Source organism: Pseudophryne corroboree, chromosome 3, assembly GCF_028390025.1.
Source record: "Pseudophryne corroboree isolate aPseCor3 chromosome 3, aPseCor3.hap2, whole genome shotgun sequence".
In the NCBI taxonomy this organism is placed as follows: Eukaryota; Metazoa; Chordata; class Amphibia; order Anura; family Myobatrachidae; genus Pseudophryne; species Pseudophryne corroboree.
The window spans coordinates 643,754,218-643,774,657 of record NC_086446.1 but is presented as its reverse complement, the minus strand read 5'-3'; the positions used below and the strand labels follow the sequence as shown (position 1 = coordinate 643,774,657).

The window sequence follows — 20,440 nt, the reverse complement described above, 5'->3', positions numbered from 1 at the left end:
ACAACTGATGGTATTTAATACCGTCAACACACAGAAATTGTGTGACATGCAAAATTTGTGTTCCACACAGGAAAAGGCAGTTTGGAGGGCAAAGGGATATGGCCAGGAGTCCTCAGGACTTTGGACAGATGGACAGGGTAAACCAGTGGCACCCAGAGCATACCTTCCAAGTTTGGCTGAAGCAGCACATGGGCTGACTCATCTAGGCAAGGAAGGGATGTGCAAGTTGGTAAGAGCATATTGGTGAGCCCCAGGATTTTCTTCCCATGCGGGAAAGAGAGCAATGTCATGCCTCACCTGCTTGAGGAAGAATATCGGAAAGGCAATACCAACAGAACCATCTCATATCCCACCTACAGGCGGCCCTTTTCAGGAAATACAAATTGATTTTATACAATTACCCCCTTGTCGAAATTTGAAGTATGTACTAGTTTGTATAGATGTGTTTTCAAATTGGGTCGAAGCATTTCCTGCGGCCACAAATACCGCAATGTTTACTGCTAAGAAAATTGTACAGGAATTTGTGTGTAGATATGGTATCCCTAGAATAATTGAAAGTGATAGGGGTACCCATTTTACAGGTGATGTCTTCCAAGGAATGTGTAAGTTGATGGGAATTGATAGTAAGTTGCACACTCCGTACCGCCCCCAGGCGAGTGCGAAGGTAGAAAGAGTGAACAGCACTATTAAAAATAAATTGAGCAAAGTTATGGCGGAAACAGGATTGACATGGCCAGAAGCTTTGCCCCTTGTATTATACAGCATCAGAACCACTCCCAGGGCCCCTCTTAATCTGTCCCCTTTTGAAATTCTGTTTGGTCGACAACCGCATGTCATGATTAACCCTCAGGATGATTTGAAGTGTAACAATGAAGTGACTGTAAAGTATTTGGTTAAGATGAGTAAACAGCTAAAGAATCAGAATGATAATTTGAAATTAGTGATTCCTGATCTGCCAGATAGTAATTGTCATGACATTGAACCTGGGGATTATGTAATGATACGGAATTTTCTACGCTCAGGTTGCCTTATTGACAGATGGGAAGGACCATACCAAGTCTTATTGATTAGCACGACAGCATTGAAGGTTGCAGAGAGAGAGACTTGGGTTCATTCGTCCCATTGTAAGAAGGTTGCTGATCCAGAGAGGTCCCGTGATAAGGAACAGACGGTAGAGGAAGTTGTATCACTGGAGTGTCTGTTTCAGGAGGACTGAAACGGCACCTGAGCATTGAGAATAATAAGATCGGAGGCAGTTGTCGATTCCCTGTTCCCTTTTATTGTTTTTCTCCACTTCCCATCCCATCTCCCTCAATTGTTTCTTTCCCCCTTCTCATTCTTCTCCATTTCCTCCTACAAGATGGACTTGCCCCAAGAGACTGTGATCCGGATTTTCCTGTTGACCATGATGTTGACCAGAGCAGTCTGTTCCGGCGAGAGTACCATGGAGGTCGAGAGAGGTTCTGGAATGGGTTCTGATGACAGAGATGGAGGCGTAGATTTCCAAGAACAACATAATCACAGAGTAAAGGCGAGTATCAGAAAACGATCTGGTAGCATTGACAATAGAAGAAATTGTGAAGGAATGTTAGCTGAAGAGAACTGTATTTGTAGACTCTGTGACAGTGTAGTTGAGGATGGGTGTATCAAGAAATGCCAATCCAGTTTTAATATCCACATGGACCGGCATCCATTGAGTGACTATCACTCCTTAGTGGGTAAAGTGTTAAATCAGACAGATTGTTGGGTATGCTCTCAAGTACCCCAAGGCCATAGCAAATCAGGATTAGTGCCCTTCCCTTTAACTATAGGGGAGGTACTTGAGCTAAGTGGTGGGAGGCCGGTCGACAGGAGGTTTAATATCTCCAGTCCTCCTAGTTTGAAGCTCCACCAATATCATGTGGATAGATCCCTAGTATGTTTTAACATTTCCAATCCCCGAAAGCCGGGAAATTGGGAAGTGTCATGGAATAACCAAACCATGACCTTTTCATACAGAGCCGATAGATTGCCTACAGATACAGAACTTATACGCCACATAGCCGGTAGTGGAAAATATTTCCGATATAGGTATACCCTAGGAAGTAGGACCATGAGAGTTGGAGAGGTATCACCAGGATACTGTGCACATGTCGTACAAACAGATACGTGTACTAAACAGATGGGAGAATTAGGGTTAGGAGATTTCATATGGAAAAATAAGATTTTACTTACCGATAAATCTATTTCTCGTAGTCCGTAGTGGATGCTGGGGACTCCGTCAGGACCATGGGGATTAGCGGCTCCGCAGGAGACAGGGCACAAAAATAAAGCTTTAGGATCAGGTGGTGTGCACTGGCTCCTCCCCCTATGACCCTCCTCCAAGCCTCAGTTAGGATACTGTGCCCGGACGAGCGTACACAATAAGGAAGGATTTTGAATCCCGGGTAAGACTCATACCAGCCACACCAATCACACCGTACAACTTGTGATCTGAACCCAGTTAACAGTATGACAAACGTAGGAGCCTCTGAACAGACGGCTCACAACAATAACAACCCGATTTTTTTGTAACAATAACTATGTACAAGTAATGCAGACAATCCGCACTTGGGATGGGCGCCCAGCATCCACTACGGACTACGAGAAATAGATTTATCGGTAAGTAAAATCTTATTTTCTCTGACGTCCTAGTGGATGCTGGGGACTCCGTCAGGACCATGGGGATTATACCAAAGCTCCCAAACGGGCGGGAGAGTGCGGATGACTCTGCAGCACCGAATGAGAGAACTCCAGGTACTCTTTAGCCAGGATATCAAATTTGTAGAATTTTACAAACGTGTTCTCCCCCGACCACGTAGCTGCTCGGCAGAGTTGTAATGCCGAGACCCCTCGGGCAGCCGCCCAGGATGAGCCCACCTTCCTTGTGGAATGGGCCTTGACAGATTTAGGCTGTGGCAGGCCTGCCACAGAATGTGCAAGTTGAAATGTGCTACAAATCCAACGAGCAATCGTCTGCTTAGAAGCAAGAGCACCCAGTTTGTTGGGTGCATACAGGATAACAGCAAGTCAGTTTTCCTGACTCCAGCCGTCCTGGAAACCTATATTTTCAGGGCCCTGACAACATCTAGCAACTTGGAGTCCTCCAAGTCCCTAGTAGCCGCAGGTACCACAATAAGCTGGTTCAGGGGAAACGCTGACACCACCTTAGGAAGAAACTGGGGACGAGTCCGCAGTTCTGCCCTGTCCGAATGGACAATCAGATATGGCTTTTGTGAGACAAAGCCGCCAATTCTGACACTCGCCTGGCCGAGCCCAGGGCCAACAGCATGGTCACTTTTCATGTGAGATATTTCAAATCCACAGATTTGAGCGGTTTAAAATGTGATTTGAGGAATCCCAGAACTACGTTGAGATCCCACAGTGCCACTGGAGGCACAAAAAGGGGGTTGTATATGCAATACTCCCTTGACAAACTTCTGGACTTCAGGAACTGAAGCCAATTGTTTCTGGAAGAAAATTGACAGGGCCGAAATTTGAACCTTAATGGACCCCAATTTGAGGCCCATAGACACTCCTGTTTGCAGGAAATGCAGGAATCGACCGAGTTGAAATTTCTTCGTGGGGCCTTCCTGGCCTCACACCACGCAACATATTTTCGCCACATGTGGTGATAATGTTGTGCGGTCACCTCCTTCCTGGCTTTGACCAGGGTAGGAATGACCTCTTCCGGAATGCCTTTTTCCCTTAGGATCCGGCGTTCCACCGCCATGCCGTCAAACGCAGCCGCGGTAAGTCTTGGAACAGACCTGGTACTTGCTGAAGCAAGTCCCTTCTTAGCGGCAGAGGCCATGAGTCCTCTGTGAGCATTTCTTGAAGTTCCGGGTGCCACGTCCTTCTTGGCCAATCCGGAGCCACGAGTATAGTTCTTACTCCTCTACGTCTTATAATTCTCAGTACCTTGGGTATGAGAAGCAGAGGAGGGAACACATACACCGACTGGTACACCCACGGTGTTACCAGAACGTCCACAGCTATTGCTTGAGGGTCTCTTGACCTGGCGCAATACCTGTCCAGTTTTTTGTTCAGGCGGGACGCCATCATGTCCACCTTTGGTCTTTCCCAACGGTTCACAATCATGTGGAATACTTCCCGATGAAGTCCCCACTCTCCCGGGTGGAGGTCGTGCCTGCTGAGGAAGTCTGCTTCCCAGTTGTCCACTCCCGGAATGAACACTGCTGACAGTGCTATCACATGATTTTTCGCCCAGCGAAGAATCCTTGCAGTTTCTGCCATTGCCCTCCTGCTTCTTGTGCCGCCCTGTCTGTTTACGTGGGCGACTGCCGTGATGTTGTCCCACTGGATCAATACCGGCTGACCTTGAAGCAGAGGTCTTGCTAAGCTTAGAACATTGTAAATTGCCCTTAGCTCCAGTATATTTATGTGGAGAGAAGTCTCCAGACTTGATCACACTCCCTGGAAAAAAATTTTTTTTTTTTTTTTTTTTCCTTGTGTGACTGCTCCCCAGCCTCTCAGGCTGGCATCCGTGGTCACCAGGACCCAGTCCTGAATGCCGAATCTGCGGCCCTTTAGTAGATGAGCACTCTGCAGCCACCGCAGAAGAAACACCCTTGTCCTTGGAGACAGGGTTATCCGCTGATGCATCTGAAGATGCGATCCGGACCATTTTTCCAGCAGATCCCACTGAAAAGTTCTTGCGTGAAATCTGCCGAATGGAATCGCTTCGTAAGAAGCCACCATTTTTCCCAGGACCCTTGTGCAATGATGCACTGACACTTTTCCTGGTTTTAGGAGGTTCCTGACTAGCTCGGATAACTCCCTGGCTTTCTTCTCCGGGAGAAACACCTTTTTCTGGACTGTGTCCAGAATCATCCCTAGGAACAGCAGACGTGTCGTCGGAAACAGCTGCGGTTTTGGAATATTTAGAATCCACCCGTGCTGTCGTAGAACTACTTGAGATAGTGCTACTCCGACCTCCAACTGTTCTCTGGACCTTGCCCTTATCAGGAGATCGTCCATTTTCTTTGAAGAAGAATCATCATTTCGGCCCATTACCTTGGTAAGGACCTGGGGTGCCGTGGACAATCCAACCGGCAGCGTCTGAAACTGATAGTGACAGTTCTGTACCACGAACCTGAGGTACCCTTGGTGAGAAGGGCAAATTGGGACATGGAGGTAAGCATCCCTGATGTCCCGGGACACCATATAGTCCCCTTCTTCCTGGTTCGCTATCACTGCTCTGAGTGACTCCATCTTGATTTGAACCTTTGTATGTAAGTGTTCAAATATTTCAGATTTAGAATAGGTCTCACCGAGCCGTCTGGCTTCAGTACCACAATATAGTGTGGAATAATACCCCTTTCCTTGTTGTAGGAGGGGTACTTTGATTATCACCTGCTGGGAATACAGCTTGTGAATTGTTTCCACTACTGCCTCCCTGTCGGAGGGAGACGTTGGTAAAGCAGACTTCAGGAACCTGCGAGGGGGAGACGTCTCGAATTTCCAATCTGTACCCCTGGGATACTACTTGTAGGATCCAGGGGTCCACTTGCGAGTGAGCCCACTGCGTGCTGAAACTCTTGAGACGACCCCCCCACCGCACCTGAGTCCGCTTGTACGGCCCCAGCGTCATGCTGAGGACTTGGCAGAAGCGGTGGAGGGCTTCTGTTCCTGGGAATGGGCTGCCTGCTGCAGTCTTCTTCCCTTTCCTCTATCCCATGGCAGATATGACTGGCCTTTTGCCCGCTTGCCCTTATGGGGACGAAAGGACCGAGGCTGAAAAGACGTTGTCTTTTTCTCCTTTATACGGCAATACTTCCATGTGCCGTTTGGAATCTGCATCACCTGACCACTGTCGTGTCCATAAACAACTTCTGGCAGATATGGACATCGCACTTACTCTTGATGCCAGAGTGCAAATATCCCTCTGTGCATCTCGCATATATAGAAATGCATCCTTTAAATGCTCTATAGTCAATAAAATACTGTCCCTGTCAAGGGTATCAATATTTTCAGTCAGGGAATCCGACCAAGCCACCCCAGCGCTGCACATCCAGGCTGAGGCGATCGCTGGTCGCAGTATAACACCAGTATGTGTGTATATACTTTTTAGGATATTTTCCAGCCTCCTATCAGCTGGCTCCTTGAGGGCGGCCCTATCTGGAGACGGTACCGCCACTTTGATAAGCGTGTGAGCGCCTTATCCACCCTAAGGGGTGTTTCCCAACGCGCCCTAACTTCTGGCGGGAAAGGGTATACCGCCAATAATTTTCTATCGGGGGAAACCCACGCATCATCACACACTTCATTTAATTTCTCTGATTCAGGAAAAACTACAGGTAGTTTTTTCACACTCCACATAATACCCTTTTTTGTGGTACTTGTAGTATCAGAAATATGTAACACCTCCTTCATTGCCCTTAACAAGTAATGTGTGGCCCTAAAGGAAAATACGTTTGTTTCTTCACCGTCGACACTGGAGTCAGTGTCCGTGTCTGTGTCTGTGTCGACCGACTGAGGTAAAAGGACGTTTTAACGCCCCTGACGGTGTTTGAGACGCCTGGACAGGTACTAATTGGTTTGCCGGCCGTCTCATGTCGTCAACCGACCGACCTTGCAGCGTGTTGACATTATCACGTAATTCCTTAAATAAGCCATCCATTCCGGTGTCGACTCCCTAGAGAGTGACATCACCATTACAGGCAATTGCTCCGCCTCCTCACCAACATCGTCCTCATACATGTCGACACACACGTACCGACACACAGCACACACACAGGGAATGCTCTGATAGAGGACAGGACCCCACTAGCCCTTTGGAGAGACAGAGGGAGAGTTTGCCAGCACACACCAAAACGCTATAATTATACAGGGACAACCTTTATATAAGTGTTTTTCCCTTATAGCATCTTAATATATATAATCATATCGCCAAATAAGTGCCCCCCCTCTCTGTTTTAAACCTGTTTCTGTAGTGCAGTGCAGGGGAGAGCCTGGGAGCCTTCCCACCAGCATTTCTGTGAGGGAAAATGGCGCTGTGTGCTGAGGAGAATAGGCCCCGCCCCCTTTTCGGTGGGCTTCTTCTCCCGTTTTTCTGAGACCTGGCAGGGGTTAAATACATCCATATAGCCCCAGGGGCTATATGTGATGTATTTTTTAGCCAGAACAAGGTATTCTCATTGCTGCCCAGGGCGCCCCCTGCAGCGCCCTGCACCCTCCGTGACCGCTGGTGTGAAGTGTGTGACAACAATGGCGCACAGCTGCAGTGCTGTGCGCTACCTCATGAAGACTGAAAAGTCTTCTGCCGCCGGTTTCTGGACCTCTTCACTTTTCGGCATCTGCAAGTGGGTCGGCGGCGCGGCTCCGGGACCGGACTCCATGGCTGGGCCTGTGTTCGATCCCTCTGGAGCTAATGGTGTCCAGTAGCCTAAGAAGCCAATCCATCCTGCACGCAGGTGAGTTCACTTCTTCTCCCCTAAGTCCCTCGTTGCAGTGAGCCTGTTGCCAGCAGGACTCACTGTAAAATAAAAAACCTAAAAACTTTTTCTAAGCAGCTCTTTAGGAGAGCCACCTAGATTGCACCCTGCTCGGACGGGCACAAAAACCTAACTGAGGCTTGGAGGAGGGTCATAGGGGGAGGAGCCAGTGCACACCACCTGATCCTAAAGCTTTATTTTTGTGCCCTGTCTCCTGCGGAGCCGCTAATACCCATGGTCCTGACGGAGTCCCCAGCATCCACTAGGACGTCAGAGAAATGTGTAATATGGTAATGTCCTACTCCGTCCCATATGTTCTCCCCGATGATGCATATTTCATATGCGGGAGGAAGGCGTATAAGTGGCTTGCCCCAAACTCAGAAGGGTTATGTTATATTGGAAAAGTACTGCCTGAGGTAATGACCGTATCCCACACTAAAATGAAGGATATTCACCGCAGTGCCCAAGCTCCTTATACTCACACTCATTACGAACACATCGTTAAACGGCACCTAATAGAAAGAACAGAGCATCCGGCCTCTGACCTGATCAATGAATCCACCGGGATTCAATTCCTAATCGCGTTAGATATCACTCGTACCGCCAGAGGAGTGATAAATTATAAATACATATCTGCGCTTGCAAATTTATTAGACAATATCACTGAAATGTATGATGACACATTCAGGTATACCGGAAGGGAGCTCCGAGCTTATAAAACAGAACTGGTTCAGCATAGGATGATTCTCAATTATCTCACAGCTGTGACAGGCGGGTATTGTGTTACCCTAGCGACTCAGTATGGAATAAAGTGCTGCACATATATTACAAACAGCACCGAGGACCCGGTCGAGGTCATAGACCAAAAGATGGATGACATTTTGCAATTAAAATGGGAGTTCCGAAGGAAACACAATCTCACCCTTGCCGCTGTGGGTAATGAGCTGACCAGTTGGGTGTCATGGTTGAACCCACGAAATTGGTTCTCTGGTTTAGGAGAATGGACTCAAGGAATTATCATGGATGTAGGGAAATTTCTTTTGTGTATTCTGGGAGGAGTCATATTGGTCGGTCTGATATTTAGATGCGTTCGGGTTTTAACAAAGTGTAAACATAGCGCCCGAGTGATGAGTTTAAGAAGTGAAGATACTGTAATAACAACGACTGATTTGGTTTATGACCCAACGATAGAGACAATGTTGTGATGAAAATGTGATTCCACGGTCCGTTTCTTTCACCCGTTTCTCCTTTGTTTTCCTCCAAGGTAAAAAGACATCCGCTTGGAAGAAGAATTTGACAACCTTTTACACAGACAACTGATGGACTATGCCATAGACCCCCATATCCCTAGTACTTTAAATTTTACGCTAGCCCAACACTTTTTGTAAGTCTATGGACATTGATAAAGCTTTGCTCGCATTGTTGGCAAAAGCATCGGGAGACTACAGTCAACATGTACATCGAGACAAGACAAGACACAAGACAAGACCTCAATCGGCAAATGTATATTAAACTCACATAGTTTATCACTGCATTTACCATAATTGTTCTTTATCTTCATCTCTACAACCTTCAGGTAATAACACACATAGTCGATAGGGAATATAGGCACAGATGTCAGCACTCACATATTCCCCCATTCATGTATCATCAACTAAAATGTGCTCCCCCATTTTGTTGCAACCAAAAGCCGAAGAGAGCTCGGTAAAGTTTGACAGCCCATCCACAGACCCGTACCACGGGATAAGAAGGAATTCAAATGTATACTTCGCAATACCTCGAAGCTTGATTTAAAACACGTACGGCACGATGATACATGACCCCCCAAACATGGATTCATACACACATGCTTCTGCTATCTCACTAGGTCATACCTTTTTCCTACCTTCTCCTCTCCTCCCCTACCCAATCACAGAAATGTATTATACATGACATATATTTTTCTCTTTTTGAAATGTTTTAGGAAGTGGCAGTTATTGGTGACTGCCAAAGGGTGGACTGTCAAAGTCAGAAAAATATCACGCTACACACTGCCATATATGCACCTCATGCGAGTGCCTGCTGCGTGTGCATGAGCCCTCCCGTGCGTGCGCATACTCTCAGTTGCGTGCACCCGCAGGCGCGCGGTATGCGCATTTACGGTAGAGTTTATGTTCGTCTAGCGGGCGACTCAATCGTAACATATTTTATTCATATAATGTATTTTGTAGATTATGGTCCCTTTGATAGAATCTGAAAGTTTAGTTAATGTAGTATGTTCGGGGACAAAGAGATTCCTCTTTGTTTGATACGAAGGGTCAGACAGGGGTTACACAGTGGTGTTTAGTATCCATCGGAAGAGAATATAATTAGCAATATTCCGGTGTTGGTTTGAAGCGGATTAATCGCTCGTGCGTACAGTTATGGACATAAGAAGTTTATGGACATTTACTATATTTGCACTTTATTACCCATGCGGCGGGAAACCCAGTTTCCCTCCCACCTGAGCAGTTTGAAATAGTCACAGCCCACCTGTATGAACCAACCTATGACCTTTTGTTATAATGCGAAGACGAATTCCTGTGTCCAATGAACAATAAGAATGTAGGGGCCATTGTACTGTATTGTGTGTAGTGTATAAAAGGACAAGCCGATCTGGGCCAGCTCTCTACTCTCTTCAACGGTTCTCATTGCTGATAATCGGGAGCTGGATATCCAGAAAGGCGCTTGCGATTGTTTCCCCTGGTGCGTAAGTTCTCTGCAACCATATTGTCTCTTATTTTAATGTTATAAGCCATTCTCTCTCTCTCCTTCCCCCCTTTAAATGTAATTGTATCTGTATTGTATTTTATGTGTAGTTATCCGGTTAGGTATTTTATGTTATCTTGGTAGTGTATAACTTGTATTGTATTATTCTTTTGCAATTGAACGTTCATTCATTTCCTTAAAAGGCGTTAGACCCTTTGACCGGTATTTGAGTGTTTATTATATTGCTAAGGGGTTCTCTGAGCGTCACATACGCTCATACAGCTTTTAGACTAACAAGGTTACACTGTGTTGCATTCACACATTATCACTGCACAAGGTTTACAGTATAAGTACATTGTTTATGGTATAGTTATAAAGGTTTAACACTGTGAGCGTCTGCGCCGCTCGTGATCTCCTCGTGGTCTCGAGCGTCCGCTACGCTGATAGCGTAGCATTACGGTAGTCGCTCACCTATAGTGTGCCCGATACCAACAGCGTATTCTCGCGAGCGTTTGTGTCGTTCGAGCGGCTCGCTCCCGATACAGCGTCCGCTACGCTAAGGGCGTACCCTTATGGTACTTGTGCACCAATTGCGTACTGTGTTCTTTAACCTTTTAGCGTGTTTTATACAGGGTATAGAATAGGCATGGTCACCCCACTCACTGCGCTTTAAATATGTGCCCCCCTCTCTTATTTCAGCCTTCTGATGCTCAGTAGGGGAGAGTCCGGGGGGAGAGTCCGGGGAGCCAGCGTTCTCTGCAGCCTCTGTGGAGAAAATGGCGCTGGTTAGTGCTGAGGGATCATTGTAAAAATAATTTTGTTAGGTTTTTTATTTTCAGGGAGCTCTGCTGGCAACAGACTCCCTGCATCGTGGGACTGAGGGGAGAGAAGCAGACCCACTTCTTAAGAGTTTAAGGGCTCTGCTTCTTAGGCTACTGGACACCATTAGCTCCAGAGAGAGTCGGAACTGCCCTGGGCAGCAATAAACCTCGTTTTTAGGCAAGAAGCATGTAGTTAGGCTGCGGGGCAGTAAACTACGAATCCCCGTCATTCTCCATTTTGCTGCCCATGACTCCAGTTTGAATAAACTGTTCTGGAGAGACTCAGCATCTCCCTCCGAATTTATAACCTTACATAGTTTGGTATCGTCTGCAAAAATTGGCACCATGCTATCTAGACCTTCCACTAGATCGTTAATGAAAATGTTGAACAATAGCGGTTCAAGTACAGACCCTTGTGGCACACCATCTCAGAGAACCGAACCCTCCTGGACTTCATATCACGAGCCCGGATCCGAGTCAGGCTCGGGTTTTCCCGTCTGACTCGGAAACCAGAACGAGGCAAAACGTCATCATCCTGCTGTCGGATTCCCAGATTTGGATTCCATATAAGGAGCCGCGCGTCCCCGCCATTTTCACTCGGGCATTGGAGTGTGTAGAGCAGGGCTGGCCAACCAGTCAGAAGCAAAGAGCCAGAAAAGATCTATAGTCAAGAGCAAGAGCCACTATCCTGCGCGCGCCACAGGCGCGCGTGCAAAAATGGGGGCATGGCATAGTTTTCACAAAGCCACACCCCATTTTTGTACGCACACATTTCGGTATGACGTTTGTAGGAGTATGACCTCATATCATAACCCCGTTTTTTCGGCATGTTGTACAGTGCCACATACATATAATGCCCCAGTACAGTACATATAAAAACGCCAAAAAAGAAAACTCAGGAGAGCTCCTGTAATGCACTCTATCTCCTCTGGGCACAAGATCTAACTGAGGTCTGGAGGAGGGGCATAGAGGGAGGAGCCAGTGCACACCATACTAGAAAGTTCTTTTAGGTGCCCATGTCTCCTGCGGAGCCCGTCTATACCCCATGGTCCTTACGGAGTCCCCAGCATCCTCTAGGACGTAAGAGAAATACTAAAATAGTATATCCTGTGAAACACTATATTATATGAGAACCCTGATGCACTTAGCCCCCTTCAGGGTACAGAATATAGGGATAGCAATATGTGTGAGATACAAGGAGTATAGACCACACAGCAGCTATTGGCACACACAGTCACATGTACAATGCAGAAATTACTACAAACAATAAAACTGCACTGGATTAGCAACACTAAGTAACTGTACTACTAAGTAAAGCTATGTATGAATATAGATATAACAATGCACAGTAAAGACTGGATGTATATCACAGGATACCTGTACTAAATATTCCTATAGAAATGCACTTGTTCTTAACTAACACTGTCTAAATGACATGTAGAATACTTAAGTGTCCTGTAAATGCACAGTGCTGATGATGCAGGCGGCTTTAAAGAGGAGGCATTGCCCAGCAGTCCCAGAGTCAGCGCATCTGTGTGTGTGTAATGGCAGAGCCGGCCCAAGGCATAGGCAAACTAGGCAAATGCCTAAGGGCACAAGCAGGTTCTGCTGATTAAAATGATATGCGGCATGCCTATATTCTGTGTGCGACTGCGGCTCTATCTGCATACGAAATGCTACAGTGTATTCCTGGAAATCACTGTAACATAGCATTTCATATGCAGATACAGCCACAGTCGCACACAGAATATAGGCATGCTGAATATCATTTTAATCAGCAGGAACTGCTTGTGCATCCTAGCCACATAGTAATGCAAAGAAGACGCATTTTCTTTAAAAAAAGGCCTGTGCACCGAATGTGCACACCGTTCCTATTTAAAATATACTGTAGGGGGTAGGAACACAAAAACGAGGACTGCTATGGGTGAGGGGTGATCCTGCTGGGAAAGGTGTGCCGGGTCAAAGGTGGAACTAGTGGCGGTGCTATGGGGCACCAGCCAAAATTTTGCCTAGGGCATCATATTAGGTAGGGCCGGCTCTGTGTAATGGCACCCAAACGCTGAGAGGGAGTGAGGGAGAGAGAGAGAGATGCAGCTCCAGGGCGGGAACATTTGCAATAAATGGCTGGAAGAGGGGCTACAGGTCAGAGCCTTATCCCCGTGCTGGACTTCACCACCGGGTACTGCGGGCCTATGTAAAATGGATTATACCTTAATCCGACCTGTGCCCTTGCCCTGGTGGTCTAGTGGGGTCACTGTACGGCCACAGTGTCCACGCCAGCACGCGCGGTCCGCGTCCCATAGACTGCGCCGGATCGCGGGTCCCGCCTGGGGGACCCTCTTACCTCCTCCCTAGATGTGCAGCCAAGCGATCCAGGAGAGCGGCGGCGAGTGTGTGTGCCCTTGAAGTGACCGGAGCCCTCCGCTGTAAGTACCCGGCCACCAGGGCGTGGGAGTATACAGCGCCGCTGGGGGAGGTGAGGGAGCCGCAGCACGATATGTCAGTATGACATATAGCACTCCTAAGTGCCTGTGCTGCGGCCCTTGAAGTCTTCTTTCTTCAATAAAAGCTCTTTTCAGGGCTGCCTAGCGCAGCTCTCTCTGTTAGCTGCCTGCACTGCAGGAACCAACTTACAAACTGAGCTCCAGTGCCTGTAGGCAGGGATATACAGGAGGCGGCGCTATGCATCCTGGGAACAGTCAAAGCTTTTAGCCTGTTGGTGCCTCGGATCAAGATTCAACTCTACACCCCGATGTAATTCCCTGTTCCCTGTGGAATCACAGTGTACCCCACAGCAGAAAAGTAGCTAAAAACCTCTGAGGAATTTTACATTTATCATCAGGGTTTAACCATGCCTCCCTGGACAGGGAATTTAATTCTCTAGACACAGGAAAGGTGATCGAGGTCTTGGGTCTAACATTAAAGTACAACTCCTCATCTGGTTCTGCGTCCTGATCCGGTATGTGAAGAACCTCTCTTACGGCATAACTGAGGGCCTCCGCCCCAGGGGACAGAGAGCTGTCCTCATCCATATCATCATCATCCACATCAGGCTGATCAAAATCAGACTGGAGCACCTGTGGCAGTGAGCGTTTATGTGAAACCAACAAGGGGGGGGGGGGGAGGGGGGGTTTGGGGGTTGGGCTGAGAAGCCTTTCTGATATCTGCTGCTTTAGCCATACAATCAATAGACTGTTTCAACACCTGTCTCTCCTTTTTAGTTGCAGCCAATTCTGAACTTACATTCTGAATCATGCTTTTAAAATTAACTAACCAGTCAGGTGCCTATGAACTGTGTCCCTGTGGAGATAAGGAACACTGTTCACACATGAGGAACCCTGCTGATGAAGGGGTAGAGTTACAAGTAGCACACATAACCATGTCCACAGACATATGTAAACAACAGTAAAATAGCTCAGCTCACTCAAAAACCTCCACACAGACCCTAGAGAGCCACTGGAGTGACACTGAGGAACGGAGACCAGCACACAAACACAGCAGCACAGTGTGTGAAAATATGTGTATAACCTGATAGAAGTGCAGCGGCGCTACGGCTGGCGAGCTCCCCCCCTGCTATGACCCCCTGGTACCAGCAGAGAGTCATGCATGCAGCCTTGATGATCCGCAGCAGTAGGAAATGGCGCCTTCGCGCCTCTGGTCCCGCTCCGCGCAATTGTGCGCGGCCCCTGTATCATTATACTGGCCATGTTAACAACATCAAATACATAACAGTACACACAAAGCCTTGCTTGACAGTGAGCACTGCGGGGCATGAGCCCTGAGCCAGTGTAGTCTGCGGCAGGCACCACAGCTCGTGGCCACCGCGTGGCATGCCGCCAAAACCGCACCGGGGACCCGCTAACCGGGACCTCAGTGTTAACACTCACAGCATCTATCAGAGGGTGGCGGCTAGCTGCTGGCGTGGGCACATACACTAATGGTGTGTGAACAGCACCTCAGGAGCTCAGTGTCCTGTCAGCAGGGATTAGGAACTAAAATAAAAAATAAAGGAAACTCTCTGGAGCTCCATAGAAATGCACACGGCTCCTTGGGCCCATTTTTCTAAACGGAGTCTGGTAGGAGGGGCATAGAGGGTAGGAGCCAGCGCACACACACACACACACACACACACACTAAGGGCGGGATTCAAATCTTCTATTGCCCCCGATCTCCTGTCTAAAGTGACGGGAGATCGCAGGGCGATATTCTAATGACCCCCGTTTTCGCTCTGATCGCGCCCATAACAGCCGTGTTTAGCAGCGTAAAGCAGCTAAACCTGACTAAAGACATGGGCGCGATCGTCAAAAGTCCCGTTTGGGACCCCAGGGGGTGGCGAGCTGAAATGCTGATATCGCGCCCATCGGCAGTAACATTTGAATACTGCTGGCGGGCTCGATGGGGGCGGGAGGGGGAGGAGAAGATTTGAATCCCACCCTAAAGGTTTTAAAGCTCCAGGCTCCAGTGGACCTGATCTATACCCCATGGTACTAAAGTACAGATCCCCAGTATCCACTAGGACGTAAGAGAATAAATAAAACCGTGCCTGCTTGAAGAAACGCCAGTCTCTCTAGTAGCATATTTTTGGGTACAACAAATGTCAGGGGGCTCACCATATCTACCCTGCTTGCGGAGTAGCATCCTCATTTCCGCCATCACCTTGGTAAACATGCGGCAGCCAAATCGGAATGTGAAAGTACACATCCTTGATATCCAGTGATACCAGGAATACACCCTCTTCCAGACCTGATATCACCGCCCTGAGTGACTCCATCTTGAACTTGAACTCCTTTAGAAAGGGGTTCAACGATTTAAGGTTCAGAATGGGCCTGACCGATCCATCCTGTTTCGGTACCACGAAATGGTTCGAATAGTAACCCTTTGTCAGCATGTGAGGTGGTACCGGCACAATGACCTGTGCCTCCACCAGCTTTTGGACAGCGTCTTGAAGCACTGTGCTGTCCTCCAATAGAGTTGGTAAGCCCGACTTGAAAAACGATGAGGAGGGAGACTTTGAAATTCCAGCCTGTATCCCTGAGACACAATATCTATTACCCAGGGATCAAGGCTGGACGATACCCAGACATGACAGAACTGTCTGAGTCTCACTCCCACAGGCCCCACCTCCGGGCCGTCCCGTCCACAGTCATGCGGAGGACTTTGGGGTACCAGAAGCAGGCTCTTGTTCCTGGGAACCTGCAGCGGCAGGTTTCCTGGACTTAACCTTACCTCCCCTAAAGAAGGTATTGGATGATCTGGCCTTTCTAGGCTTGTTGGGCCGAAAGGACTGCTGCGCAGCTGAGGAGAAGGATTTCTTCGGAGCAGGTGCTGCTGAGGGAAGAAACGGAGACTTACCCGCTGTAGCGGTGGATATCCACCTTCCTAGAGCTTCCCCAAAGAGAGCCTGACCTGTATAGGGTAGCGACTCCACGCTTCTTCTGGATTCCGCATCGGCCGACCACTGGCGGAGCCATAGTCCCCGACGAGCTGAAACAGACATGGAAGAAATTCCCGCAGCCATGGAACCCAGGTCTTTCATGGATTCTACCATAAAACCTGCAGAATCATGAATATTGCGTAAATACAATGCAACGTTATCCCTATCCATTGTATCCAAATCCTCAAGTAAGGTAGCTGACCACTTTACTATTGCCTTTGCAATCCATGCACTAGCAATAGTGGATCGTAATATTGCCCCTGAAGCAGTGTACATTGATTTAAGCATGTTATCAATTTTCCTATCTGCTGGCTCCTTTAAGGCGGTAGAGCCCGGTACAGGTAAGACCACCCTTTTTGAGAGTCTGGATACAGATGCGTCAACTATCGGCGTGTTTTCCCATTTTTTCCTATCCTCCTCAGGGAAAGGAAAAGCCACCAGAATCCTCTTAGGGATCTGAAACTTCTTTTCATGGATTACCCATGCTTTTTCAAATATAGCATTCAGCTCCTTTGACACAGGGAAGGTTAGCGAGGCTTTTTTATTTTCAGTGAAAAAAGCCTCCTCAACCTGCTCAGGTCTGGTATCACTTACATTTAACACATCCCTGATAGAGGCTATCAACAATTGCACCACTTGCAAGAGATGCGGACCTCCGCAACACATTCCTATCACCATCTGTAGTGTCAGAGTCGGTATCCGTGTCGTCTTGTGTGACATGCACAAGCGCACGTTTGTCGGGGTATATAGCGGGGTGTCCTGAGGTACCAGACACAGGCCATACTGCCATAGAGCTCTGTAATACCTGGGTTGCAGATTCATTACTAGCAACCCTGTCAGAAATCTGAGATAGAGGAAAACCACTCTGGTTCCCTTGCTAGTATCTGTGCTAAACAAGTGCTAACCTGATTACATGGAATGGGATCATCCTGGGAGGATAAATCCTCTGCAGCATATGACAGTGTCCCTGGACATATATAAAGGTGACCACCAAACACTACACACACACACAGGTGTGGGTAGACAGAGTTTCCCCCACAAGAATGGCAAGAGAGAGACAGAGATTGGAGCCAACCCACACACAGCGCTTTAAAACAAGGAGAAAACCCCCTGTCAGCGCAGGCTGTGTCCCTTAATAGGAGACACAGTCGTTTTACAGCCTCCCCTCCTCCCTTCTACAACCCCCTGGTACCATGTACAGTAAGCTGGAGTTGCTGTGGAGGGACCTGAATCTTCCTCACAGTGCTTGCATGCAGGAAAATGGCGTTGGAACGCTGCTGGGTCCGCTCTGAGGAGAAGCTCCGCCCCATAATGGCGCTGTCTTCCCGCTTTTCAGGTGATTATACTGGCCTGAGGAAAAGCTGCTGGCTGAGATCCCTGACCCCGACAGGCTTGCTGACCAGTGTGTGGGGTCGGCGCTGGCCCAGGGGGTCCCTCACAGCGCTGCACCATGTGCCTCTGGTACCATCCCGGGAGCGCGGTTAATACCGTGCTCCCAACCCCATTGCCGCCATCTTCACACTGGCCCCCCCGCTTGCCAGGGAGGTCGGTGACTAACTGACCACTTTCTTCAGCTCTGTAAGGGGTCGGCGACATGCTGCTGGGGCAAGCGGTTCCCCTGTGGCGGAGACCTATCAGACCCCTCTGGAGCCCTGTGGCGGAGACCTATCAGACCCCTCTGGAGCCCAGTGTCCAGTCAGCGGAGTCAGTGGCTCAGACCCCGCAGGGTGGACACTGCTCCCCCCCCCCCCCCCTTAGTCCCATGCTGCAGGCAGGCTGTTGCCAACAGACTCCTGTAAAATAAAACTTTACTAGAAAAGATCAGGAGAGCTCCCCTAGCTGTGACCGGCTCCTCCTAAACTGAGTCTGGTAGGAGGGGCATAGAGGGAGGAGCCAGCCCACACTCTCAAACTCTTAAAGTGCCAATTGCTCCTGGGTGACCAGTCTATACCCTATGGTACTAATGTGGACCCCAGCATCCTCTAGGACGTAAGACAAATGCAGTGTGCTGGGGAAAATGTTCTAAGTGTTTTTTTTGCCTAGATAAATAATTCCCAAACTTATTTCACTTGCGATTCTGTGAGGAGACCTGGAAAACGTGAAATGTTCGTGGTCCTTGAGGACAGAGTTTGGGAACCACTGGTCTAGATACACCGCTACCTATCTGGCCATTCCATGAAAATTATTAAATATGTCCCATACGAGACACTGTAAAATAAATCTGTAGCTGTGTATATCTGAATTTTCAACCAAGGTTGACAACTTAAATTATAGTTATTCTCATAGATTTTTATAAACAAACAAACAAACAAACAAACAAACAGGCTCTTAATTCAGAGTTGAGGGAAGTCATCAAGTAGAAGTTTCCTTTACAAAATAGGTGTGAACTTGTCCCCTATATGACAACTAAATGTTGTGATATTGTGTTGGGTATAAATGGACATTTTTTTTGTTTTTCAACCTAAAATATAAGCCTAGTAAGGCACTTTGATATAACATCCATTTTTTTTTTTTTTTACTTCACTTCCTCGTGTTAAGTTTTAACAAATCTTGAAGTTAAAAATTGTACAAATGTATCATACATGAACTTGGAATGGCCCTAATAAGCAACTGTTTTAAGCCTATGGGGGGAATTCAATTAGGTAATTGATCCCTGGGGGTATTTAATCTATCCCTGATAGCTGGCATTACGTAGGATTTTGTTGCCAGATGGTAGGAGAAACAAAAACCCTGATAACTGACATTTTTTAACGCCCCCACAAAAGCGAAAAGACAGGGATTCTTAATAAGATCCTGTATCCCTTTGTTTGAAAATGGGTATTTTTTACGCTAAAAAACCACGGGGGTGTCATTTAATTGACCATCAGGCAAAAATTATTTAAAAAATACCTGTTTTTTTAATGCGAAAAAATACTGCAATTAATTGAATTCCTCCTATATATGTTGATTGAACGAATGGCATTTTGTATATCAATGTTATGAGAGGCACATACAGCATCAGTAGATGCCAGAGAGTGCTGATCTTGTACTACCATACTGAAGAGTTGGTTTTGGGGGTACCGTACCTCCAGGTAAGTATTATATACAGTGGCTCCCATTGTCTAGTCAGAATTACTCTTATAAGAACTGCCTTAACCCCTTCAGTGGCTTGCCCGGAAATCTTCCAGGGTAGCCAGCACTGACAGGGCATTGGATCAGGGCACAAGTGCTGGGCACTGCTTATTACAGCTAAGCCCATGCATTTGGGTGCAATAGCATGGTCATTATGACGAGTGAAGGGCTGGTTGTGCAAGCAATTGAATAGCTTGCATTCACTTTTGGCATCAGCTATAAACAACTGAATCACCATAGAGTGCTAGCCTTTATACTAGCTTATTGCTGTGTGTGAGGAAAATTCTCAGTGTTTTTTCATGCATGTAATAAACCTAAATCATGACTTCTGTATCACATCAGTGTCCAAGGTCACATGATCAAGCAATCCTCTAAGGATAACCAATCACTGTTTACATTTAATCATCATGCTAATAACTCCTCAAATAGTAATGCTAGTCAGTGTAGGATTTAGGTTTATTGTATCCCAAATGGGGTCAGGCCCCCATGTAAATCAATGGCTGGAAAGCGGAAAAGAAAAATCGAGCCTTATTTCATTGTGCAAGACATGTATTTTATTATCCAACTTGAAAACTCAGTAATTACCTTTTTGGCAGATTCTGAAAGTTCTTTCCATTCCAGTGCAAGAATTTTAGAGACTTCAAATATCCTTATATCTGAAAAACAAATTGACACCATAAATGGACCACACGAAAAAATAACACATTTATGTTACATATTATAGTCAAGAACATTATAAATCACAGACTGAGAAAACTGTACACAAAATATTGTGCATGAATGGTGTTTTCTTCTATAAAGCAGACTGTAATAAAATGTGGTAACCCATATACAGACGATTTGTTTCATTTTTAAAGCTGTAATACTTACAA

The 20,440-nt window shown here is 47.1% G+C and overlaps 1 protein-coding gene across 2 annotated transcripts in view; it reads right to left on the bottom strand.

Moving 5' to 3' along the window:
• The window catches only part of TFAM (transcription factor A, mitochondrial), a 94,708-nt gene that overhangs the window by 66,145 nt on the left and 8,123 nt on the right, over positions 1-20,440 (bottom strand). For both annotated transcript variants that reach the window (XM_063961746.1, XM_063961747.1), the window contains exon 3: positions 20,154-20,224. In XM_063961746.1, coding sequence (XP_063817816.1) covers positions 20,154-20,224 — 71 coding nt within the window. The remainder of the gene's footprint in view (positions 1-20,153; positions 20,225-20,440) is intronic.